This window comes from Ovis aries, chromosome 6 (assembly GCF_016772045.2).
Source record: "Ovis aries strain OAR_USU_Benz2616 breed Rambouillet chromosome 6, ARS-UI_Ramb_v3.0, whole genome shotgun sequence".
NCBI lineage: Eukaryota > Metazoa > Chordata > Mammalia > Artiodactyla > Bovidae > Ovis > Ovis aries.
In genome coordinates, this window is record NC_056059.1 from 104,054,504 (window position 1) to 104,081,463 (window position 26,960).

A 26,960-nucleotide genomic window follows, 5' to 3' on the forward strand; every position below is an offset into this window, starting at 1 on the left:
GAGCAATCCTATCAGAAGGGCCGCGAGATGCCTGACGTTAGGAATGGGTTTGATATGTATGATCTATTCTTGCTCATTCCCATTCTTCAAAGCAGGGAACTGAGGCACAGGCATCTTAACTAGGAACACTGGGGTAACTGTCACAGGGCATTGGGGTGTCACTTGGTAGGTACCCAGTGGCACTAGGTTCAGATCTGCCTCCATTATCTCCTGACTGGGTGACCTTGAGCAGATTATATCACTTCTCTGAGTTTGCTTATTTGTAGCAATAATACCTGCTTCTTAATGTGACTTCAGAATTACAAACAGGAAAAAAAATGAATGAGAAATGAAAATCCGTGTAGTTCAACTGGTCCTCTGTATGTACTTGGGAATGCAGTTTTCTTGAAAGCAAAGGATTTCTGCCAAGATTGCCTTATATAAGATCAAAAGCAGAGACAAGGAAGTGCAAAAATGGGTCTCCACATACATCCAGATTTGTCTGGCCTCTCCCTTCTGTAGGAAGCCTGAAGACCTTGCCCGCTCCTGGGGTCATGACAGAGCTGTGTTATTTTAAAACCAGATATTCAGTTCATCAGTATTTGCTGAATGTCTGTTAGGTACAGTGGAACTTGAGATCTCGCTGTTAAAATTGCAGTTGCCATGGAAATGGGCCTGAGCTCACAGAAAATCCTGCAGCCCCTGGAGACCACCTGTATTTCTGATTCATGAAGGAGGGCGATGCCGCTGTGTCCTCTCTTCATGCAGGTGGAGAACAAATGTTTGTTCATTACATTCAGTCTCAGGCCTGTTGCCACTTCCAGGGTTGCTTTCCTGGAAAATGTGGCAAAGGGCTGCTGGCTGACAGGCTGTCCCCTGAGGCAAAACCAAAGGCAGATGATTTTTGTGAATTAATAAGAGCATGCAGCTGCACTGTAGGTAGCTCTTGCTACTGCAGGGAGGCTGGTTGGGACAACTGTGAGGGGAGCCTAGAAGAAAGAGGGATCTGGTCATTAGGGGTAGGAACAGAGTCATGGGTTTATAAAATATTTGAGCTAGAAAATCAGACAGCAGCTACTGGGGCTGTGGCTCCTGGCACAAGTTTTGGATGGTGTATCAGTTCGCTTTGATTCAATAATACTGCATAACAAACAACCCCGTCATCCTGTGGCTTACAACAAGAGTTACCTGTTGTTCTCAGGTCTGTGGGTGGCAGAGGCTTAGCTGGACTCAGCTAGACTTGTCTTCAGGTTTCTGTTTGAATCAGCTGTGCTTCTCACAGCATCCCATTCTGAGACTCAGATTGAAGAAGGCATCATTGCTTGGGTCCTGTGGTTTTCATGGTGGAGGACAAACTCTCAAAGAAATTGAGCTGAAACCCACCCGCCTCTTGAAGCTTATGCTCAGATTGGTGCACTCACATCCACTCTCAGTCTGTTGGTCAAAGCAAGTCATGCAGGCACACCCACAGTTGGTGCGACTGGAAGAGCCCTGCACCCACACTAGAGCATGGCCAGGGTGTGAGGGCGGGAAGGAATGTGAAAGAAAGAACCCAGTCTAGCACAGAAGGTCTCCGTCAAGAACGTCTGAGGTATTTGTTAATAACATAAATTCCTGTCCCATAAACTAGATCTGGCAATTGAAAATCTTGACAAAAGCACTAGGATTGGAATCCCAGTGGGTTTGCAGCATTATCTAGGCTCTGGAGCCATGTTGTGAGTTGCACTTGCATGAGTGGAGGGCATAGCTGCCTGTCCAGTTGAATGTTTGAGCTGCAAGCATGAGTCAGTGACTTAATGTCAGTCAGAGGCTTGTAGAGTTTAAAAGGCTAAGAACTTTCAGAACTCACCTTGACATTTCCTTGCCTCATGAGAAAGCAATTCTACCTGCACTCAATGCATGGACAAGCACTTCCCTTACCTTTTTGAGACTTGTTTTTGTGCTTGCCCTTCAGACACGAAAAGGTTCTTCATCTTTCAAGGAGTAATTTGTCATTTATTTACTCTGAGCCCCTTCCCACTGATAAATCAGGCAGCCTGATCAAAACCTCTATACACTTACAGCCTGTAAGTGGATGGAGTTGCCCTCTTTGTATAAAGCCAGTACCCCTATTTTTGGCACTCACTCATCCACTGACAAAGTTAAAAGACTTGCTTCTTGGAAGGGGAGCTATGACAAACCTAGGCAGTGTATTAAAAGCAGAGACACCACTTTGCCAACAAAAGTCCATATAGTCAAAGCTATGTTTTTTCCAGTGTTCATGTAATGATGGGAGAGTTGGACCAAAAAAAAGGCTGAGCATAGAATTGATGCCTTTGAATTGTGATGCTAAAGAAGACTCTTGAGAGTCCCTTGGACTGCAAGGAGATCAAACCAGTCAATCGTAAAGGAAATCAATCCTGAATATTCATTGGAAGGACCGATGCTGAAGCTGAAGCTCCTATACTTTGGCCACTTGATGCTAAGAGCCGACTCATTGGAAAAGACCCTGATGCTGGGCAAGATGGAAGGCAAAAGGAGAAGAGGGCAGCAGAATGAGATGGTTATACAGCATTACCAACTCAATAGACATGAATTTGAGTAAACTCTGGGAGATCATGAAAGACAGAGGAGCCTGACCTGCTGCAGCCCATGGGGTTGCAAAGAGTCAAACATGACTTCAAGACTGAACAACAACAAAATCCACTGACCCCAGTTTGCAGTGTGTGAACTAGTGAACCATGGTAGGAAAGGGGATATGGGGTGTCACAGGCTCTCCCCCCAATTTCTTGAGTGGAATAATTAAAGTATTGAAATGATGGCACTCGGTGAGATGTACTTGAAACCACCTGTTACGTACAATGTGAAGCATAATCCATGATTGTTTTTGATCTGTGGGAATATAAAGACTACAGATACACCGTGATCTAAGAAAGAAAAGCAGTGAAGAACTCCATGGATGGGTGAGGTAGGAGGGAGCCAGATCTTCAGCATCAAAAAGTGAAAGTGTTAGTTGCTTAGTCGTGTCTGACTCTTTGTGACCCCATGGACCGTAGCCCACCAGGCTCCTCTGTCCATGGAATTCTCCAGGCAAGAATACTGGAGTGGATTGCCATTTCCTTCTCCAGAGGATCTTCCAGACCCAGGAATAGGACCTGGGTTTCCAGCACTGGAGGCAGATTCTTTGTCATCTGAGCCTCCAGGGAAACCACAGTTCATCACAGGGTTTCAGGAAATCTGTTTCTAGGTGCCTAGTGGTGTTTCAGGACCATGGACAGCATACAGTACTGCTTTCCAGTCCTCATTTACTTCATGGAACCTGAAAACTTCAGAACTGTGTCCATATGAATACTATTTATTTTGCTGGAATCTTCCACTTCTGCTCCACTTTTCTGCTTCATGTCTGTGTGTATGTGTGTGTGTGTTAAGTCACTTCAGTTGTGTCCAATTCTTTGCGACCTTATGGACTGTAGCCTGCCAAGCTTCTAGGTCCAAGGGATTCTCCAGGCAAAAATACTGGAGTGGGTTGCCATGCCTTCCTCCAACTTCATGAGCATCTCATATTTCAGAACCCAGCTCAAACATCCTCTCCTTGGTGAAATAGTCACTGCTTTTCTCTGTCTCTGTGATAGCAACTTTCACTCTCTAATGTTTTCCAGATAGCAGCCAAGTTGCTAAACTAGTGACTTTGGGGTAAGTGGTTGGTTTGATGAGAGTGGAACCTTGTTTTTCTTCTAAAGCTCCCCAGAGCTTAATGAGTTTTCTGTTCCTCTAACTTTACTTTGGAAATGACAGACTTTATTCCCACCATGCAGGAAGGAGAACAGAATTCAGGGAGGCTTCATGCTTACCTCAGGAAAGTGATACACGAGGTACAGTGTGATCCAGACCTCCCCTCCTAACTGATGGTTGTTTATTTTGCTGTTGTGTGGGTAGAAATATCGGAAACTGTAAAGGCTAATTTTCGTAAGTGGCATTCAACGTGGTACTTGATGTTCATGAAGAGAGCAAAGGCATCCTGCCAACACCTACTCTCTCCTCGCAGTTGGGGCTGAAAGGGAGGTTAGGGTTGGGTTTGGAGAAGAAAGCCTTCCATTCTCTGTGCTGCTGTTCTGCTCCCCACGATGTTTGGCCATGGAGATGTGATGACTGCCCAGCACCAAGGTGTAGGCGGGCCCCACCCATATTAAACAACCTCACGTGTATTGAAAAGGATTTGCACTAAGCAAGTTCCTGTTCCCAGGCAGCAGGGTTAGACTTCTGGGGAATGTTAAAAGCATAAAACAGATTTCGGATCTGTCAGACCACTCTGTCCTCCTTTTTTCATTATTTCTCCCCCAGCTTCCTCCCTTTCCTTCTTCCCTCTTTCATTCATTTTCCTTCCCTCTTTATCATTCCTTTATCTCACTCTTCTCTCCTCATGCCCTTTGTCTTTTCAAACACTCTTTCTTCTCCTTCCTTCCTGGCTGTAACTCCTCCCCTCCCACTCAGCAAACATTTGCTAAAAACTTTGTAAGGGCCCTGCATGGTCCCTGGGGATTTGGAGATGAGTCACACAGAGCAGCTCTTCTGGGAATGGAGGGGTATCCAGCCCAGCAGGAGATGGGCACATGACCAATGGCCATGAAGTGTGATGAGCATTGTGGGGGAGGGGTGCACAAGAGGCAATGGGGACATGGGGAGGCACCCCAAAGCCTGCACTGGGTGGAGTCAGATTCTACCAGAAAGATCTACCATGTAGAGAGTTTGGTATTTTGCTTTTCCACCTAACATTTTATTCTCTAGCACTGTGCTTTATCCTTTAAAATCCCCGGGGAGGGACTTCTCTAGTGGTTAAGAGTCTGCCTGCCAATGCAGAGGATGTGGGTTCAATCCCTGGTCTGGGAATCTAGGATCTCACTTACCGCAGGACAGTGAAGCCGGTGCACCGCAGCTGCTGCAGCCTGAACGCCCCCAGAGCCCGTGGGCTGCAGCGAGAGAAGTAGCCCCCACTCACCACAACCAGAGAAAGCTTGTGCATGTCAGCAAAGACCCATACAGCCATAAATAGATAAATAAAATCCTGGGGGATATTTTAGTAGCTGAGTGTTAGGCCATTAGTGGTGTGGTATCTTGTTACTCAGTTTGATTTTCCTCTTTGTGGATAATTCTTTGACCCTGTTTGGGATATTATCCTAAGGACAGATTCCCAGCACTGAATTTCTAGGTCAAAAGTCAAGATCTGTGATACAATTTGTAACAATGGCTGAGGCATACCCTTACTAAGAAATCCCAGCTTGAAGGAAGCTGTGCAGATGATCAGTGTCTCTTCTCCCACTTCTGCCCAGTTTGGGCAGTCCCAGTTCAGAAGCTTTGGTGGGCTTGAATTCCTCCTTGGTGAAAGCCTTTTCATGATCGTCATTACCATCGTGACCAGCCCAGCCTTGCGTCTGCTTGTGGCGTTAGAGCCCCTGTGAGCCTGGACCTGCTTGACTCTCCAGCTTCCTCACCCTGTGGTCCTCCTTCAGCCAGAGGAAACCACTGGCAGACCCTTGAGCGCTCTTGGAACCCCCTGACCCATGCCTGTCCCCTGCCATTGCCTCCCTCTACCATCTCCTCTGTCTGTATTAGCTGCTCAGTCGTGTCCGACTTTCTGCAACCCCACGGACTGCAGCCTGCCAGGATCCTCCATCCATGGGCTTCTCCAAGCAAGAATACTGGAGTGGATTGCCATTCCCTTCTCCACCTCTCTCCTCTGCCACGTGCCTAATTCCTCACTCTTCAAGCTCAGAATAAGCACGATTCTCCTGGAAGGGCTGGAGTGGAGGCCTTCTGTGCTCCTACCACACCTCTGTCCAAGCCCTTCCCACACTGGGGTGCAAAGGTCTGGTTATGATTCAGTCTTTCCCACTGGCCTGAGAATTCCTAATGGGCAAGATTTTTTTTTTAGCTGCACGTACTGTTTTCTTAAGCAAATATTTATTGAGTGTAATTTCTGCTACAGAAAATGGCAAAGAATAAACAATGTGTAACTTTGCTGAGTATTCACCAGTGGCAGGCCTGGGCAAAGCATTTTATATACATACCCCATGGGGTTCTCCCTCAGCCCTATGAGGCAGGGACAATTATCCCTATTTTATAGATGAAGAAACTGAGGCTGAGACAGGTTAAGTCACATGGGTGGCAAATGAGCAGGGATTGGAAGCTGCATCTGACTCTGAATGTTTGTTCTTACACAGCACTGATCCAAGGCTGTGAACCATGATGAGTATAAGTCTGTTTAGGTTACTGCTGTCACTGGGGAAGAAGTGGGCAGTCTCTGACATACCCTTGTTGTTAGATTTTGTTGAATTTTTAATGAGGTATTTAATTTTCTTTCAAGGTATTTTAACAGTGAGTCTTGTACAGAGTTTGTCATTGTTTACATCTGCTGACTGTTTGCTCCTTGTGGTGATCCTGGGAGAGGCAGGGTATTGGTATTTTTTTTTTTAAATGTGTGATTTTTATTAAACTCTTCAAAATTATGTGTCATAAAATTTACTGTTGGAGGGAAGTACAGCTCTGTAGGGTTTTTCACTCACACTTCCTGCATGAAGAAAGGGAGTCCTAGATCCTCAGGTTCTTTCTAAATTGCATCTGATGACGGGTAGTTACGGCTTCTACCATGTGCCTGTGTGCTAAGTCACATTAGTCGTGTCTCTTTGCAACCCTCTTTGTAGCCCACTAGACACCTCTGTCCATGGGGTTCTCCAGGCAGGAGTACTGGAGTAGGTTGCCATGCCTTCTTCCAGGAGCCAAACCTGCATCTCCGGCAACTCCTGCATTGCAGGCGGATTCTTTACTGCTGAGCTGCTAGGGAAGCCCCCAAATGGGTGAACATGTTTAAAAATGGGACGAAGTGTGTTTGATGGAGCGAATGCTGGACAGGAAATTAGGAAACCTTGGGTCAGATCTCCACCCATGTTGAGTTTGTGAATTTGGTAGATCAGCCCATCTCAAGCTCCATTTCCATCTGAGGTCAATGGGACCTCACATTCCCTGAGAACCATTCAGCACACACAGGCGTGGAGAGCGTCACAGCCATGAAGCACATTTCCTGAGATGTCTTCTGAGAAAAAGTATCTTTGTCAAGTGTCCCACAGAATGGGAAGTGCCGGGGTCCAGCCCCAGTGGATCCAGGGAATTCGAAGGTGGGGACGGAGTCGGCGTCTTTGGAAAAATACATATTTAATCACAGATATAGAGAGATTAGAAATAGATAGTGTAGTAGGAAGAGTAGTGGAGAAAAAGAGGCTGAATAACTTGGATTACGTGGAATAGCATCCATGCTCCAGATGGGAATTCAGCCAGAAAAACGGGAGCAAGAAAGAAGCGACATGGGGGGATCAGTCTTTCCAGAAACTGATCCGATTTCTTTATTTTTGGGTTTGCTTATATACCTTTTGTTACACATAGGGATGAATACAGAGTCACGCGGGGGTCAGCAGCCCTGACCTTTATCAAAATCAGGTGCTTCACATAAATGTATAAAAAAGGTACATCATCTTCTAGCCATGAGTGAGACCTGCTGACATTTTATGATCCTTTCTTTCTGATAACCAAAAACTTATTTCTTCCAAGGGTGTTTTTTCTTAAACCAGGCAGCACCCTCCAAATAAAGTTACGTTCCTATAGGGTGAGGGTGTAGTGAGTTACAATCAAGAAAGGAATTTATTTAACCCAAGGTTAACATGATTAGTCTTAAAGGTTAATACTTATTTCTTCCTATATGCTAGTTATATTCATTATAAGGGTAGGGAACATGGAGATTTAGCAGCAAACATCAGCCCAACAAATGAAAATCCTTTCACCAATGCTCCCCTTAAGATCTATTTAGTCTTAAGATATGATAAAGTTACATTTTTACATAGCAAGGACACAGTGATTTATAACAAAGTACAGTGATCTATTACAAAAGAGAAAATCCATTAACTCAAAAAGTCTAGTATTGCTAACATCAAAAACTACTATATTTCCTTTGCTATATTCCAAATACATTGATTAATATATTCCCAGGTGCCTAAGGATATGGAGGCCTGGCGGCAATCATTGACTGAACAAGAAGAAAAAGCCCTGTGCTAATTAAGACTCTCAAAATACTCCAAAACTCTCTGCTGTTTATGGTTGAGAGGTAGTAAACATGTGCGTAGTGGCAGCAGTATGGATAATCCTGTCACACAAGCTAGTCTGTCAGCAGAGAGGTTTGACCTGAGACATCCTTGTCCCACCCAGGGCAGGGAATTAGCAGCAATTATTGACACAACAAATGAAAAACCCTTCACCAATATAATTCCTAACCAACCCACTATACTAATAATTTCCAACTCCCCAAAAGAATTTGCCTTTAGTAAGTCTAAAACATCTCGTGCCTCTCAGGTCGGGAGGCTGTAAACAATCACATGTGGCTGGACGAACCTATACAGGTGGGCTAGATAACCTTCAGAGGAGTCCGTAAGCTGAAACACTCTTGTCACACCCAGGAATTTTATTGACTTGGAGCCGCAAGTTAACTCCTTCTCCGAGAGAAATGGTTATGGGGGAGAGCCCCCGTAAAGTCAGAGGTGTAGGTGAGAGCATAAAACAGTCTCTGGTTTTGGGGTTAGATGTTCGGGAACAGGGGGTTTCCTGACGCTTGATCATGCCTTTGCGTATGCCAAGCCTCCTTCCTCATGACCTTTGCCATGGGCGGAGTTCCTCACGCAGGCTCCCGGCAGGGAAGGGTCTAAATTTGGAAAAGATCAACTCAGTTCCCCTCTTGAATATTCACATTTCACATCGGCAGTAAAGGATCTGGGAATTCCTGACATAAAAACCATCTCTGCATCTCTTTAACCCAGAATTTTCTAAACTCGCTGCACCTGGGAATCCCCTTTTGGATCAACATCTACTAAAACCCTGCTGGGCTAGAGTTCCAAAGAACATGCTTTTGAAAGTGTCAGTTGAAAGGCAAGCACGCTACTCATTTGAAGGAAGAAAAAAGAAGTCACATCAGCTCTTGCCTTCTGCTGTGAACTTATTATTTTTAGAAATAGGCTGGCCCTTGAGAACAGCAAGAGCCAGTACCCTGATGGTAGCTACACATGGTATCTGCTGGTAGCTGGGGGGCCGGGCGGGGATTTGAACATCTGATTCTAGGAAGAGCAGAGCTGGGTGGGGCTGATCTTCTGGGTACAGTGCATTAAATACCACCTTTCAGGATTAGCCTGAAAAGCCCTCTATTAAATGTGACGAGGCAGACGGCTGCGCACGGGAGACCGTGTTCCAGAAACCAGGCACCAGCTGCCAATGAGTCACATTGCTCTGCTTTCCAGTGCCCAAGAAAACTGCACAGCAGTGTGTCTCTGCCTCTGGATACGCAGTGCCCAGGGCTCTTTCCTTTGGTCCTGGCTTCTGTCTTAAAGATAAGAGGCGGGTGGTTGGGCCTGGGGGTTTCTCTCCATCTTTACGCAGTTATCCTTCGAGAATTAGTTCAGGCATTCATCCATTCATCTATCCTGTCAGGCTGTGCCCAAAGTATTAGAGACCCAGCAGTGAAGAAAACAGGTGAAATCTCTGCCCTCATGGAATCAAGTCTCTGAGGGAACTGCAGGGACAACTGTAGGTGCTCCCATCCTTCCACAGTAACGCGAGTGCAGTGGTTCCCTGTGAGTGGTATCTGATGCAGCCAGTGGGGAAACACACCTCTGAGGTCAATGTGACAAGGCACATTGATAAACACACATGTAAATGTAGGCTATGTCAGATGTACTATGTTAAGAACTGTAAACATAAAGTGGGTAAGAGGTGAGGGGTCTGCAGAAGAGACCGTGATGTAAGGTGTCCCAGACAAGACAGCCAAGGGGAGGACCCTCAGGTGACACTGAGCAGAGAGCTGCCTGGTGCAAGTGAGAGAGTGAATTTCGCCTACATAGGAGTCCAGATTAAGTAGGGTCTCACTAACTTAGCCTTCACTCTGGAGGAAACACACTGATGCAAGAACCCACTAGACGGTTCTGCGTAGCAGGCTGTAGGCTCTGTTTCTGCTCAGCAAGCCTTTGCTGATTCCTTAGTGTGTTTGTTTAGTCACTGAGTTGTGTCCCATGCTTGTCTTTTAACACTGAGCCTCCTGGGAAGCCCCAGATGGCACTAGTGGTCAAGAACCCACTAGCAGGAGATGCAGGAGATGTGGGTTTGATCCCTGAGTCGGGAAGATCCCCCGGGGTAGGAAATGGCAACCCCCCTCCAGTATTCTTGCCTGGAGAATTCCATGGACAGGGGAGCCTGGCAGGCTGTAGTCCGTGGGATTGGGAAGGGCTGGACATGACTGCGTGCGCATGCATGGATGCATGCATTCCATTTGCTGATTCCTTAATTTGGGTGACAACCTTCTTTTCTAGGCTTATACAGCATCCTCTGCCTTCCTCTCGTGGTCAGTGCTGAGGGACCACTGGGACCCACCTGAGGTGCATTCTGTATCTATAGAGGGTTTCTCAGGGGGCCCTGGCGGGATCTAGCCCCAGTTACTCACTGGGTACCCTGTGTTAGCTGGATCAGTGGGTACCCTGTATTGGATTTCCATGCCTGCCTCCCTTACTCCACTTCCTGGAATCACCTCCCAGAATCACTGCTTGCCTCTAAAATCGTCATCTCAGGCTCAGTTTTCAGAGGAACCCATGCAAGACCCTCTGTCTGAGGTGGCGACTCTGAATTGTTACTGTTTACTATAACAGTACCAATTGGCTTCCTATCCAAGGGGTGGGGCTTAAGGGCAGAGGCTGTGCTTTGTCCATCACCACATCTCCAGCTAGGAGGTAACACAAACAGTAAATGGATATGTGGCAGAAAAAGTTCTCAGCCTCCAAGAAGCGCAAGTTAACAAGTATTAATGACAACCAGGGGTGTTTTGGTGGTCTCGGAATGGCAAATTGGAGAGGTACTTTTGAAAAGCAGTCTAGTTATATTTATCAAGGGATGCAAGCACGGTTTATACTTTTTGACTCAGTTGTTCAATTTCTGAGAATTTAGCTTAACAAATAGTCCAGATTAAAAGAAAAGCTTTATACACAAAGTTGTTCATTGTAGAAATATGTATCATTGTGAACCATTGAAAACCATGGGGGAATAATTAACAGTCTATTGTGTATCCATAAAATGAAATATTTTGTAACCCCTTAAATGAAATAACTTGAGACAGGCTTATGGTAAAATGCAGAAAGGACACAACTGTGTGTTCTTTCTAGCTCCTAGAATTGGCTATATTCTTTGCTGCCTCTGGGCCTTGGCAGATCAGTTCTTCCTGCCCAGGCGCTTAGCACTCACCCTACTGGCCTTCTTCCTCACCCTTTGGTCCAACTTATCTGGAATTATTTTTTAGATCTGAGCTTGCCTTACCTGACTCCCCAATAAGGTCAGCAGCCCTTTCGCTTTGTGCCCATGATGGGCACCCTATAATTCTCCTTTTTTGAACCCAACATACTCCCAGATTTGTTAAACCTCTGTCCGTCCCTCACCAGCTCCACGAGAGCTCATTCTTCTCCTGTTCTTCCAGGCTCCTGGGCTAGTATCTGATGGGTGCACGGGTGAGTGAATGACAAGGTGCGCTAGGATCACAAGTACGGAAGTAGAGGGAAATCGGGAAAAAACATCAGAACACTGATTGGTGGTGTTTTTCCTGGGGAATGTCACTTTATTTTTTTGGTCATTTCACTTGTTTGAAAATGTCTTAAAATTGAGTTTTGTTAATTTCAGTAATAATGCCTGAAGAAATTCTTGTTCTATTTACAAATGACCCAGTTTCTTCCACAAATGAATGACATTTAAAAAGAGGAGGAGGTGGTACAGATTTCAGTGGACTACAGAGAATTGTGGGATGGATGTGCTCTGGGGACTTCAGGTGGATTCCTCGTCACAATACCCCAGCGTAAAAGGACATTTTTGAGATAATCAAGTAAAATTGAACATGGTCTGGTTACTAATTGAGCTGAAGGAATTGATGATGACTGGGTTTGTTGGGATAATGGATCTTGGTTTTTGTTTTTGTTTTTTTTTAATTGCCTAACAGATTATGTAGTAAAGCATTTATGGATGAAATGATACCATGTTTGAGATTTGCTTTAAAATATCTCAGTGAATACAAAGCCAGTGTTTAAGGAGGGAAAGAGGTGAAAGAAGGATCAAGTCTTGAAAGAATCTGGATGAAGGCTCGAAGGGGGCTTTTTAAGGCCATTTCTTTACTTTAGAAAAGAGTTGAAAATTTTATGTTGAAAGTTAGAAAAAAGCATTTCTTGGCTTTTCTATAATGACATTTACTACTTTGCTTGGCTTTTCAGAGTGACCGGCTTCTCATCAAGGGCGGACGCATCATCAACGATGACCAGTCCTTCTACGCCGACGTCTACCTGGAAGATGGACTCATAAAGTGGGTGGACCAAACACACCTTCTAAGGAGCCCATCTCCCTAAGCTGTCCAGCCCTTAGAGGAAGTAGAAGGCTGGCATTCTGCCCCAGAATAAGTGTGCTGGCTCTGACTCCCAGGGATGGAGATGTGTGGGGAGGCGCAAACCATGGGTGGAGAAGGGGATGGTGTTTGCTGTGTACCCCATGACGATACAGGCTCCCTGCCGTGGTGCTCACACAGGTCGTGAGGCCCACAGAGGCTGTGAAGCACACACACCGGCCCTTCTGTTCTTGGCAGGTGGTGGGCCCCGGGGGGCAAGTAGCTGCTCCACGTTGCAGAATGAGTTAGGGGCAAGGGCCCAATTCCAGCCTAGCACACCTGACTAGATTCAAAGCTTTTTTTCCCTACCTGTCTGTAGTTTCTGGAATTGGGTGGAGGGGGCCAGGAGAAAAGGAGGCATGTTTGGCCTCCAGGCAGGATTCTTATCTGGTATAGGGAAGACATGCTTTGGGACTCTGGAGTTCTCCTGTGCCTTCTCCTGGCTGGCTGCCTCTTCAGCTGTGTAGGACATCCTAGAGGTGTGAGTCTGGGTGGGCTGCCAGAGCACAATATCCCTGATGGGGAGACCTACACAAGAGAAATTTATTCTCATAGTTCTGGAGGCCAAAGTCCTGGGCTGAAGTGCCAACAGGATGGTTTCTCCTAAGGCCTCTCTCCCTAGCTTGCTGACAGCTGCTGCCTTCTTTTTTTTAATTTAATTTTAATTGGGGGGTAATTGCTTTACCATGTTGTATTGCTTTCTGCTGTACAACAGTGTGAATCGGCTCTAGGCGTAGGTATGTCCCCTCCCTCTGGAGCCTTCCTCCCCCGCGCCCACCCCCACAGATGGCCATCTTCTTGCCATGGCCTTTCCTCTGTGTGTGCCTCTGGTTTGTCCTCTTCCTTAAAAGGACAAGAGCCCTGTTGCATTAGGACTCGCCCTAACAGCCTCATTTTAACCTAATTATCCCTTTAAAGACCTTGTTTCTGAACATAGTCACATTCAGAGTTACTGAGGGTTAGGGCTTCAATATGTGGGCTTTGGGGGTCACTGTTCAGCCCCTAACACCAGACAGTGGCTTTTACATGGTTTCCACGTTTTGCTCTGCCACTAGACTCTTCCTCTGGAGTTGGGAAGAGCAGCGTTGGAGATCATCTCGGATCCAACGTGGGCAGCTGGCCCTGGAAAGAAGGCAGAGGGGGTGTGAGCAGGGTCAAGTTCAAATAGGGACGAATGTTTATTGGTGGATCCATCCTGAGCTTGTATCCTCTGATGATGATGATGATGGTGGGGAGGAGAAGGAGGACAGGGAGGAAGGGGCAGAGGAAGAGGAGGGATGATGAGGAGGAGGAGGCTGTGGATTGCCTTGTGTGTTAAGGGACCATCTGTGAGGAGTAGGTGCCAAGGGCAGCATTGAGCCCCTCCCGACCTCCCTCTGCCTGACCCCCCACCAATTTATCCTGAATGGATCTGACCATTTCCGGTCCAGCTCAGGCCTCACCTCTTCCAGTTTATTCCCTCCCCTTCCCCCAGTTCCCTCTGCACTAAAAATGGCCTTTGTAGAACTTGCCAAGCAGTTCTTCCCTGGGAAACTTGCATCCATAAATCCTCCATCTGAAATGCCTTGCCCCTCCCCCATCCTCATGTCATGCCCCTGCCTCCCAGCTCCTGTTTGTCCTACCGGTCGAGCTTGTGTGGCTTCTCCTCCAGGAAGCCTTCCAGAACCCAGACTGTTCCTCTGTGCTGAATGTGCCCACCTCCTCCTCACCACCTCCGCCATAGCCCTTGCCACCGATGAGAGATCTTGTCATTGCCTGCCATCCCATAGGGCCTAGCACTGTGCCAGGGATGGATGGGACCCCAGAGTGTTGATGAAGCAAGTGTAACATACAAACCTAGACATCAGAAGGTGGGGACCTCAGTCTCAGACACGGTATAGCCTGGAACCAGAAAGGGATGGTGGAGTGGGGTGGAGTGTGGTGAGACGCATGGTAAAGTGAGGTTTCTGAGTCACTGCAGCTTAGATGAGACACAACCGCTCCGTGCTGAGCTCCCCACTTATGTGAGGCCTCTGGGGTCCTGAGCGTGAAGGACATAGTGACATGGAGAACCCTTTCATGGAACCACTATTCCTACCGGCCATGTGCAGTTGGGGGTTGGAAGACCTGCAGTCCAGGATGTGAGCAGATGGAGCCTTTGCTCATAGGTTGGGCTGCAGTTATTAAGTGCTTGCTGTTTGCGTGAGCTCCTAGAAACTTAAGGACTTAGGTCACCCAGGGTATTCAGGAAATTAGCAGTGTCTGTAAATCCAAGATTCATCAGCTTTTCGTGGGAGATGCCTTTTACTTTTAACCCTGTTGCTGTAAAGCTTTCTAAGCACTGGAGGTGCCTTTCCTGCCTTACTAAGCAGAGCAAGTGACTATGTCTGAATGCCTTACAGAGTCTCAGATGGTCGCGTGGGGCCCAGGTCCCTGCTGGCTGAGAAGGAGGCGTGGAAGTGAGGAGAGCCCAAGGAACTGCCTGGCACGAGGAGGCTCAGTTATTCCTCTTCACTCTGATTAAACCCCAAGAATCCTTTCATCTTGCGGCCATTCACCAAATTTTACTAAAAGCTATTCAGCTATGTTTGTGCAGCATTTCTTATGATTCATCGAGGACTCCATCCAATTTGCTGAGCGTTGGAGAATCAGATACTGATGGCTGAGGACTTTTTTCTGAATGGTGGTGAGGGTGATGCTGGCTGGGGACTGGTCTCTGCTTCTCCAAGTTCCTTCCATTCTTTACTCTCCTTCCGTCCACATTGCCACTGAGAACCACTCAGGGAGTCCTCCTCCTAATTCATGGGGACTCACTGGGGGTCCCGTTTAGTTTAATCCCACTTTGGAGAGAACCTGCTGCTTCTGTGGAAGGGAAGAAGGAAGGCATCTGAGCTTGAATCCAGACCCAACACTGACTCGCTGGGTGGCCTTGGACAAGTTACCGCCCCTCTCTGAGTTCCGTTTTCCTCTTTTGTAAAATGTGAATACTTCCTCCCTCATGAGTTGTTGGCAAGAGATGAGAGAGCGTTTGTAAAAAGGCGATGATCTGCCTGGTTAGAATGGCCCTGAAGGGTAGGCCTTGTTGGCGCTGCGGTGTGGCAGCCAAATCACACAGACCAGGATCAAACTGGGCTGTGACTCCGCTGGTTCCCACTGGAAGGCTGTGCCGAGGTGTCTGTGTGCGTGTTCATTCTGATTGGGCTGTGCCTGTTCCTTTGTGAGTGGCGCACATTCTGAACATCACCCTGTCGTCTTTAATAACTGGTGTGAACTTGAATGAGACCTTAGAAAAGTCTTCTACGGTCAGTGCACAATAGCAGTTATAAGGCTCGGGGGTGACTTCCCTGAACCCCCTTCCCTTCAGCTCCTGGCATCGTCCATGATCTTAGAGATGGGCAGTGGGGAGATTGGACCCGGCAGGATTCTCTACATGATGATGCGAATTCTAGAGGGAGGAGGATTGGTGATTAGAAGCAGCAGCAGCTGCAGTTGTTGTGCTGGTGAAATTGGCAGATATGCTGACATTTCCTGGGGGCTCACCGTGGCCTTGGCACTGTGCTTGGACTAGACCTGTTTCCATTTTCAGGGCAAACTGTGTGATGCTCCACTTCTGTTGGAAGACCCCCCCACATAAAGCCCGGTAACCTCTGTGCCCCAAGCAGCCAGCCCAGGAGTCCAGAAGATCAAGGATCTTCTGCTTCTACTCCTGTGTGTGGACTCTGGCACCTGACGTTTGTGGTCATTGAAGCAACATTTTCCTGCGTCTTCATTATACTGATGTTTTTAGATAACTTAGAGAAACTAATGTTGGGGCCAGATCCCAACAGTTCAGCACAACTGGATCTCTTTTTAGAAACTTCTATTTATTTATGCGCTTTTGGCTGTGCTGGGGCTTCACTGCTGCATCGGCTTTTCTCTAGTTGTGGCGAGCAAGGGCTACTCTTGGTGTCATTGTGGGGGCTTCTCACTGCGGGGGCTTCTCTTGTGGACCATGGGCCCTAGGGTGTTAGGCTTCGGTAGTTGCGGGCAAAGTAGTTGGGCTCCTGGGCATGAGGGCACAGGCCCAGTAGCTGTGCTGCACGGGCTTAGCTGCTCCACGGCACGTGGGATCTTCCCGGATCAGGGATCAAACTCCTGCATTGGCAGGCGGGTTCTTTACCACTGAGTCTCCAGGGAAGCCCCTGGATTTCTGTTTTAAATAACCATTGCTTGTGGTCTCAGGCGGGCGCTGGCCATGGAGGCTGTTGAATCTGTCCTGGTCTTTCTCCACCCACCCCCGACCCCATCCCTCCACTGGCCCCTAGATACATCTCCTGACTCTGGTTCCAACACACAAGGCACAGCCGATAGATGCCACAGGAGCAAGGCTTTGAGATTCTTAGGCTCTTCTTCCTCCTTCCCCAACTTTTAGAATTTGCCCCCTTCTCGAGGGCATTTGCAGGCAGCAAGCACATGGGGAACGGAAGGGCTGGTCAGTCTATCTAGAAAAGCCCTGCCACCCTTGGTGTGACTCCCTCATGGCAGGTTTTATGGTGCTAATGCCTGATGGTTAAGCAGCTTTCCTGAGGCCGGTGCTCACAATTGTTTTCTATGAGGATTGCATGTCTGCATCAGTTTGCCAGGCCTGACTTAAGAGTCCACAGATGGGGAGGTTTAAACAGCAGATACTTGTCTCTTCCAGTCCTGGAGGCCGGATGTCTGAGATCAGGGTGTGGGTACGTCGGTTTCTTCTGAGGCTTGGGATGCCCGTCTTCTCCGTGTTCCCATGTGGTCTTCCCTGTACATGTCTGTGTCCTAATCTTCTTTGCTCATGAGAATACCGGTCATGTTGGGTCAGGGCCCACCCTAGTGACCTCATTGTAACTTAATGACCTCTTTAGAGGCCTTCTCTGCAAATATAGTCTTATTCTGAAGGGCTAGGGGTTAGGACTTCAACATACGGATTTGGGACTGTCAGAGTTCACTCCATAGCCTTGCCTTTGAGGACTTGCAGAGCTAAGGGGTCTTGTCACTGTGTCTCCCTGCCATTGCTCATCTCTGCATCCCCCAGGCAGTTGCCAAGAGACTATGAAGTACTCTTGAGTGACAAGCTGTTCAGAGAACGCTTTCCCACTTAAGGCCAATGCTGGTCTCACTGCTCTTGGGTTCAGCTCTGCCCCTGCCTCCCCCTGGAGGCCCTCCCAGATCACCAGGGCTGATGAAATGGCCCACCTTGTGCTCCTCATCCCCCAGTGTGAACTGGGGTGTAATAAACATCTTCTTATATGTCTCTCCTCCTCATTAGACTGTGAGCCCCTGGAGGGCAGGGACCCTGCCTGAGTTTTCTCTGTCCACCTGGTGCCCTGGGTGGGACTTGCCTCAGAAATGTTTGTCTCATGGAACTGAAACTACACAGTTGGCAGCCATTTGTTTTCAGAACCAAAGTCTGTCTTTGTTGTCTGTTTCCAGGCAAATAGGGGAGAACTTAATTGTTCCCGGTGGAGTGAAGACCATTGAGGCCAATGGGCGGATGGTTATTCCTGGAGGTATTGATGTCAACACCTACCTGCAGAAGCCCTTCCAGGGGATGACGGCTGCTGATGACTTCTTCCAAGGGACCAAAGCAGCACTGGTGGGCGGGACCACAATGATCAGTGAGTCGTACCCCTGCTTTAGGCCATAGGCTGCTACTTCTCTTTCAAAGCCCCAGCATCGTGAGCAACATCAGGCTCTTTGCTCTGGGTACATGGTGTGCAGAAGGCTAAAGTTTTAGAACCAGTGAGGCAGGTATTGTTATGACCATTGGGAAAGCAAGGCTCAGAGAGATAAGCTGCTGAAATTTTCACAGCTGGGAAGTGGTTGTGTCAGTATTGCTGCTGTGATAATGATGCATAGTACAATGTTTCCAAACTTTGAAAATCACGTTGCCATGGAAACCATGGAGGAGTAAATTTAAAGAAGGAGAGAGTGATTTGACATGTCCTGAGAGGTCACGTAGAGTAAGGACTGGAAAGGCAAATTAGCAAAGGCTAATTTGATGCTCTACATGGGTGGAGGAGTGAGAGGGGTTGGGTAGCAGATACTGCTCTTTATGGCTGTGAAGGGTGGATGTTAGAAACAGGGCGGGAACAGAGGGATGTGCAGAGCCCAGTGTGGTTTAAAAGACAGATGTCTCCCCATTGATAGGCTTTACATCTAAGACTTTATTTGAAAAAGGGATGGTCAAGTTCATATTCTTTTAAGTCCTTTTCACCTTTGCATTCTATGCCCAAGAAGGTAACATGGAGTCACAGGAAATGGTCCTGTCTTTATAGCTGACTGGACTCTGGGAATCTTCTCTGTACTGCCTTACTAGTTTTGTGACCTTGGACGTTTTTCACCTTCTTTAAGCCTCAGTTTCCTCATCTGCCAAGTGAGGGTATTTATACTCACTTTACAGGGTATTTGTGAGGATTTTATTAGGTAATTTATATAAAGCCTTTGTGGCAGTATGTGATACATGTAAGCATTCAATAAGCAGTCATGATAACGATGGTGATGAGGAGGAAGATGAGATTACAGTAACAGTGGTGGTGGCAATGAAGACTGAGATGGTGGTGACCGTTTCCCTGCTGATGATTTTGATAATGATGGGATGACAGTAACAGTATTGATGTTGACAATGGTGAGAGTGATGAAGAGGATGGTGATGCTGAGGATGTTGGTCTGGATGGTGTAAGTGGTGGTGATGATCATGGCGATGGGGGGATAAGGGATGGTCGCAGTAGTTATGCTGATATTGGAGGTGGTGGTGATGATGATGGCAGGGAAGAGGCTGCCATTGGAACAGCTTGGGTCCTGAGCCTCTTGGGATGTGATATTTTTCTGTCCCAGTTGACCATGTTGTTCCTGAACCTGGGTCCAGCCTGCTGACCTCCTTTGAGAAATGGCATGAAGCAGCAGACACCAAATCCTGCTGTGACTACTCCCTCCATGTGGACATCACCAGCTGGTACGATGGCGTCCGGGAGGAGCTCGAGGTCCTGGTGCAGGACAAAGGTGAGTTACAGCCCTGGAAGTGGGGCACAGTTCTGGAATCATCGTATCTTTGGTGGGTCTGGTTTGTGGAGTTACGAATCTCTTTAACTGCATCTGTTCTGAGCCCAGCTGTGAGCTCTGCCCTGCCACATCAACAGTGGAAATATTGGACCCTCCTTAAAGAATCTGTCTTCCTCTCCTTTAGATCCTTTGGAGAGTCCGTCTGTTCATAGAAAAAAGTCTGATTTCCTGAGCCTGCACACAAGGCCCCCACTGACCTAGCCTCACTTTTCTCTCTCCCCACTACACTCATCTGGGTGTTTATTATCCTGAATGCCACCCCCTGAAACCTGCTACACTGCTGGGTCTTTGTTCTTGGTACTGCTATACCTGCCTCCAGGGATGCCCTTTCTTCTCTCTGATACCCAGCTCAACTATCACCTCCTCTGATTTCTCTGATCAGAATTGCTTTATCCCTTGAATATCCATAGCAGGTTACTGGGGCCTGTTTGGCACACCTTTTCCATTGCTTTTGCTTTGTTTTTTGGATTGAAGGACCCTTGTTGTCTGTCTGGCTCTTCTGTTAAACTCTGAGCTTATGATCAGAGGGGATCATGTCTGTGCCTCTCTATGTCCAACCTGGCCCTCCTCTGTGTGGGCTCACACAGGCTGTCCCTTCACAGTGTGGGTACCTTACAGTGTGTGTTACACCAAATGAAGATAAACTGAACTGAAGACCCACAGAAGCACAGAAGAGAACAGAGTAAACCAGATATGAATGGTCCCTCCAGAAAGGGGGGCAGTTTTGAGGCTCTCTGAAGAGACAGCCTTAGATAAATGAGATGCTTCAAGGAGAGAAAGGGGGGTACTTTCAATTTTTAAAATACATATGCTGTGTTTTCTTATGAAATATCATCAGCACAATACAAAAGAAGAAAATCAAGAGAAGGAAAAAGAAAGTTTCCCCTCTGGTCCTACCCCCAAATCACCACTTATTATCAATGTTAAAGACTATTGCTTTCCATTCCCTATTTAGACAGTTTTCTCCTTATATAGTTATACAGTAGCAGTTACTTGGAATTCTTCTTTTCTCACTTAACATTTTATGAACAATCATTGCTCTTCATTAATAACTTTTTAATGACTTGTAACATACAATGTTATGGCTAATTTGCTTAGCTGTTTCCTTTTTATTGGGCACTTAGGTTTTCCATTTGCTTTACTGTAAATTGTGTTTGGTGAATATCTTTGTATATAAACGTTTGTTTGCATCTCTAATTATTGCCTTAGATTTTCAGAAATGGCATTACAGGGTCAAAGTTTTAACTTTTTTCAAAAGCCTGACACTTATTTCCAAATTGCTTTTCACAGAAATGCACCCACTTGCATGCCCACTGCCCTATGTCTCTCACTCCCTGCATGTTTGCACCATTGGGTGTTATTGCTTCTATGAAATCCTTGCTAATTTAATGAATAAAAGTCACTCTACTGTTGAACATTACAATGCTTCAACCACTAATTATGTGAAACATTTTGTGCACGCTTTTCCTTTATGTGACTATCTGATGGTGTTCCTTGCTTATTTACCAGTTTGGGTCTTTTAAGTCTGAACTTCTATATCCAGATGGTTTTATCCCTTCACTGAAGTTGCTGTGAGTCACACACTTTTTTGTATACAGAATCACAGTCCAGGATGTAAAAAGATCCCAGAAGTTGGGCTGCCTGGATCTGAATCCTGCCCTCATACTTCTTGGCTATATGATACTGTGCATGTCACCAAGCTGACCTCTCTGAGGCTCACCCAATGATCTCAGCACCAGAGCTCTGGTACCAGGGTGAGACCCCTGGTCTAAGCTTGGTGTTAATTCTCTATTCAAAAAAGGAAACAACTTAAATGTCCATCAGAGGATGACTGGATAAACAAAATGCTGTCCATCTGTAAAATGGAGCGTCATTCAGCTTTGAAAAGAAAGGGAATTCTGACACCTGCTATGATGTGGGTGAGCCTTGAGGACATTATAAGCCAGTCACAGGAAGGCAGATGCTGTTTGGCTGGGCTCATAGGAGGGGCCTGTTGTCATCCAGTTCATAGAGTGTACAAAGGTGGTTGCTAGGGCCTGGGGGGACGGGCAATGCGGAGTTGGTGTCTAATTTGCTGTTGTTCAGTCGCTCAGTTATGTCGGGCTCTTTGCTCCCCTATGGACTGCAGCACGCCAGGCTTCCCGGTCCTTCACCATCTCCTGGAGCTTGCTCAAACTCATGTCCACTGAGTCAGTGATGCAATCCAACCATCTCACCCTCTATCATCCCCTTCTCCTCCTGCCTTCTATCTTTTTTAGCATCAGGGTCTTTTCTAATGAGTCGACTCTTCACATCAGGTGACCAAAGTATTGGAGCTTCAGCATCAGTCCTTCCAAAGAATATTCAGGGTTGATTTCCTTTAGGATGGACTAGTTTGATCTCCTTGCTGTCCTAGGGAACGCTCAAGAATCTTCTCCAACACCACAATCCGAAACAAATCAATTCTTTGGTGCTCAGCCTTTTTTATGGTCCAGTTCTCACATCCACACATGACTACTGGAAGAACCATAGCTTTGACTAGATGGACCTTTATTGGCAAAGCAATGTCCCTGCTTTTTAATATGTTGTCTAGCTTTGTCATGGCTTTTCTTCCAGGGAGTCTTTTAATTTCATGGCTGCAGTCACCATCCGCAGTGATCTTGAAGCCCAAGAAAATAAAGCCTGCCACTGTTACCATTGTTGCCCTGTCTATTTGCCATGAAGTGATGGGACTGCATGCCATGATCTTAGTTTTTCGAATGTTGAGTTTTAAGCCAACTTTTTCACTCTCTTCTTTTACCTTCATCAAGAGGCTCTTTAATTCCTCTTTGATTTCTGTCATAAGTGTGGTGTCATCTGCATATCTGAGGTTATTGATATTTCTCCCAGCAGCCTTGATTCCAACTTGTGCTTCATCTAGCCTGGCATTTCACATGATGTATTCTGCATATAAGTTAGATAAGCAGGGTGACAATATACGGCCTTGACATACTCCTTTCCCAATTTGGAACCAGTCTGTTGTTCCATGTTTAATTCTAACTGTTGCTTCTTGACCTGCATACAGGTTTCTCCGAAGGCAGGTAAGGTGGTCTGATATTCCCATCTCTTTAAGAATTTTTCAGTTTGTTGTGATCCACACAGTCAAAGGCTTTAGCATAGTCAATGTAGCAGAAGTGTTTAATGGGGATAGAGTTTCAGTTTTGCCAAAATGAGAGGTTTTGAAATGGAAGCACAGCAGTGTGCATGTACTTAAACCACTTAAAATGGTGCAGATGGTTAATTTTAGGCGAGGTGTATTTTACTACAACAAATAAAAAGCAACATTTATTATTTGTGCACAGCTCTGTGGAAAGGCACTTTGGTTTGGGCTCAGCTGGGCGGTTCTGCTGCCCACATGTGGCTTACTTATGCCTTAGGCCCCAGCTGGGAGGTGGGGCTGCCTGGGATGGCTTTCTGTACCCTCCCTTCCCCGGCAGCTCTCATAGGCTTCTTCCCATGCTGACTCTGTGAGGCTGATGGAGCTGCAAGCCCTCTGAGCCCAGGCTTGGAATGTGTCCACTCACACTTCTGCTTCATTCTGCTGTTCAGAGTCAGTCTCAAGACAGCCCACACTTAAGAAATGAGAAAATAGATTCTACCTCTTGAGAGAGGTTGTTGCAAAAGTTTTGTGAACCTTTAAACTATTTGCCAGCCGGTTTAACTTCTTCCTGCCTCCTGCTTTTACATGAAATTATCTCATTTATTTGTTTGTTCACGGCTTATTTCCACTAGAATATAGACAAGGATCCTTCCTGCCTCCTTCGTAGCTGTATCTCTAGCTTCTAGAATGGTACTAGCCCACAGTCCATACTCAGTGAATATTTGATGGGTGAGACAATGAATATTCCCTGAGAAAGGGCTTCTGGGCTCTCATAAGTTTCAGAAATGCTCCCTGTTTTTTCTTCTCGAATATTCTTAATGCACATAAGCATCATAATGAACCCCTCTTTCATAACAAGTGACAGTAACATTGGCACAACCAGTGTGCGCCCACTTGGAAAACTAATCCGTATCAAGAGTTGTGTTTGTAAAAATCATGTAAAAATCTGTAAGTCTTGTAGCCAAGAAACCTATTAATTGTTTATGAATCCAGTTTTTCTTCACCAATATAGATATCAGCCTCCCTATGTTTGATTACAAGCAAGAGACTCACTCTAGAGCTTGGCTTATGCTAAACAAAGCAGCTTTCCTTTAGTGACAGAGACGTGTATTCAGCGATCCATGAATACATCCGTGCCATGCCAGGAAGTCTTCCTGTGCTCATCCCTGCCTTTCTCTCTGAGCTAGCCCTGCCCTCCTCCTACCCTTGACCTGCATTCTCTATTTCCGTAGTCCCCGCAGTGGAATACAACAGCCCACGCTTTGTCTGGGTGGACATCTGTTTCAAAGACCAGTCAGATGTCTTTTGCTCTCATTTGGCCTCAGTCCCTCCCCCGGCTCAGCTCAGCATCTGTCAGATGCCCAGCCCTGGACCAGCCATCTGTGATCTGTGGCCACGTGGTATGAACATGGCTGCTTCCAAGGTTACTGGTTGGATACGGGGAGGCTATTTGCTAAAAAATGTTAGACGGTTCTGAGAATTGGAGGGTGTTATGAATGGGTTGATGGCTCAGCAGGTGTTCAGTATCATCCTTTAGCATTGGTGCTCCTTACAGCCTCCTTAGAGGAGGACTGTGATGATGGAGTTTATGAATTTGGGAGGTTTTTGAGTAACAGGGCTGACTGTATTTCCCAAAGCTCTGCTGCTAGTGGTAGAATTATCGGGCCAAAGATACTGAAACACAACTCTTGATACGGATTGGTTTTCTAAGTAGGTGCAAATTGGTTGTGCCAATGTTACTGTCACTTGTTATGAAAGAGGGGCTCATTTTGATGCTTATTCACTAGCATTGAGCAGCATATTCTAAAATGTACAGTACTGAGGTTTCCATCTGAATTACTTTGATAAGACCAAATCGTGTTTATCTTTATTAGTTAGACAACTAAAAAAAGTTGTCTAAAAATTGTTTGCCTTTTTTTGCTTTATTGCTTTTATTTTAATCTTTTTTTACCTATAAAATGAAGCATACAGAAAACCACAGAAGAAAAAAATGTGACTTTATGAATTATAAGATTACCCTTTCCAGGCAAGAAGTAGAACTTTGCCCCAAAGACCTCTGTGATGAACTTCTCATGGGTCCCCACTGTAGTCAAAACTCCCTCCTTGCCCAGAAGTAACTCCTGGCTGATATTCTTTAAATAAGAGGTTTTGAAAAAAGAAATTTTGTTTAGTTTGTTGCAGATATGTTCACCATGTTGGTTGTTTGCTTTTCACTTTGAATTTTTAAGAATTAACTTAAATAAATTTTCCATTTAAAATGAGTCAGCTCTATCATGATTTGGACGAAAGCGAATCTGAGACAGCTTTACCCCCATCCACCCACTCACCAGAACCAGTTCTAAGGCATATTTATCAGTTCTGCCAATTCATTATTTCTGTTTTTATATTTGTATTGTTTACTTCTAATTTCTGGTGAATTTCCGGACTGAGTGACTGAACTGAACTGATCGTAGAAGTTTACTCAATCGATATGTTTCTCCTCTCTTTCCGAAAATAGTGAAGCATCTAAGGCTGTGAGTTTACCTTTCACTGTGGTTTTACCTGTTTGTTGTCGTTTAGCTGCTAGGTTGTGTCCGACCCTCTGCCACCCCACAAATTCCAGCACACCAGACTTCCCTGTCCTTCACTATCTCCCGGGGCTTGCTCAAACTCATGTCCATGGAGTCAGTGAAGTCATCCAACCATCTCATCCTCTCTCACCCACTTCTCCTCCTGCCCTCAATCTTTCCCAGCATCAGGGTCTTTTCCAGTGAGTTGGCTCTTTTCAGCACGTGTGGGTTTGGAAGGTGAAATAATGATCCCTTGCTCTTGGGCCCCTTGAAGGCGTATTAGGAGCAGTCCTCTCCCCACCTCCCCTGCTCCCCCACCTCTGACTGCACAGTAAATCCTGTCATTTCAGCCTTTTCACATTCTCAATCCCTCTCCATCCCTGCAGCTCCTGCCCTGGTTCAGAGCCTCACCTCACGTGTCCCTTTTGCCTTCAGCATCTTCCAACTCACCTCCATGTCTCCCTGCTGTTCTGCACACCCATCCTTCCAGAAGAGTCCTTCTGGGACAAAAAAGTCTGATCGTGTCATGCCCTTGCTTTAAAAGCACATGTTCTGCTAGACAATAGTGATGGCTGTACACCATCGTGAATGCGCTGAGTGCCACTGAAATGTACACTTTAAAATGGTTACGATGCTGGATTTTGTTTCGTATATTTTACCAGAATGAAAAAGTGTAAGGGAATTTTCTTAAAAGCACATGATCTTTCTGTTTCTGACACAGGACACTTTGTAGCACCTACACATCTAATGTCCTTTTATCTTTCCTTCCATCTGTGCCACGCACATCCCTCCCTCTCAGCCCAGGTAGCTCCCCTCCCCTTCCCTCTTCCCTCCCTTTCCCCCTCCCCTCCCCCTCATCCTCCCTCCGCCCCACCCCCCATCCCCTCCTTCCTCTTCCTGCTCTTTCAGACTCAGCTGACACGTGACTTTCCCTGGAGGCCCCCTTTGACCCTCATCCACCGCCCCCAGGCTAGCTTAGATGCCCCTGCTGTGAATTCTGATGGCACCCTTGCAACTTGGTTGTTACCACTCTGTACTGTGCTTATTGATTTACTGGCAAGACATGTTCTTTTTTATCTTAAATGCATTTTTTGCTCTCTTTGTATCTTGAAACAGGAGTCAATTCCTTCCAGGTCTACATGGCTTACAAGGATCTCTACCAAATGTCTGATAGCCAGGTAGGTCCTCGTACACCCTCCACCTCCCCAGGGCAGGAATAGACCTGCCTTGTCAGGAAGGCAGTTCAGGGCAGGGGAGATGTCAGAGCAGGCCGAGGAAGGGCCTGGGTTCAAGTCCTGGTTCTGACACCGAACTGTCAGTCATCACCCTGTATTCCTTTCCAGCTAGAGTGGCATAGAGTGGGGATCCCTGCATGGTGGTTCCCAAACTCAGCTCATCCTCAGCCTCATGTAAAGAGCTCACTAAAAACGCAGACTCTTAGATTCCATCAGAGATGCTCAAGGCTAGACTTCAGGAATCTGTATGACCCGAAAGCTCTGCCCCTGATTCTGGGGCTCAAGCGAGTTTGGGGACCATTTCCTTAGGTCTCTGATTTGAAGCAGGGCCTGGCTGTTCCTCCAGTCACTTGCAAGTCACGTCCTGTCTCAGTTTCCTCATCTGTACAGCATGATCACCGCTGGCCCTGTCAACCTCAAACAATTGTTATGTGGATGAGTTGAGTCAAGGAAGATAGTGTTCTGAGGAGTACAGATGTAGTGGGTTACAATTTATTGGGCCCCAGGCCTTCTTTCACTACTAGGACCCCTGGTTTGGTTTTGTTATTATC

General features: G+C 46.5%; 1 protein-coding gene across 2 annotated transcripts in view; it reads left to right on the forward strand.

The window, feature by feature from the left end:
* CRMP1 (collapsin response mediator protein 1) overlaps positions 1-26,960 on the forward strand; it is a 66,374-nt gene that overhangs the window by 12,727 nt on the left and 26,687 nt on the right. For both annotated transcript variants that reach the window (XM_027971175.3, XM_027971176.3), the window contains exons 2-5: positions 12,285-12,373; positions 17,879-18,063; positions 19,283-19,447; positions 26,291-26,352. In XM_027971175.3, coding sequence (XP_027826976.1) covers positions 12,285-12,373; positions 17,879-18,063; positions 19,283-19,447; positions 26,291-26,352 — 501 coding nt within the window. The remainder of the gene's footprint in view (positions 1-12,284; positions 12,374-17,878; positions 18,064-19,282; positions 19,448-26,290; positions 26,353-26,960) is intronic.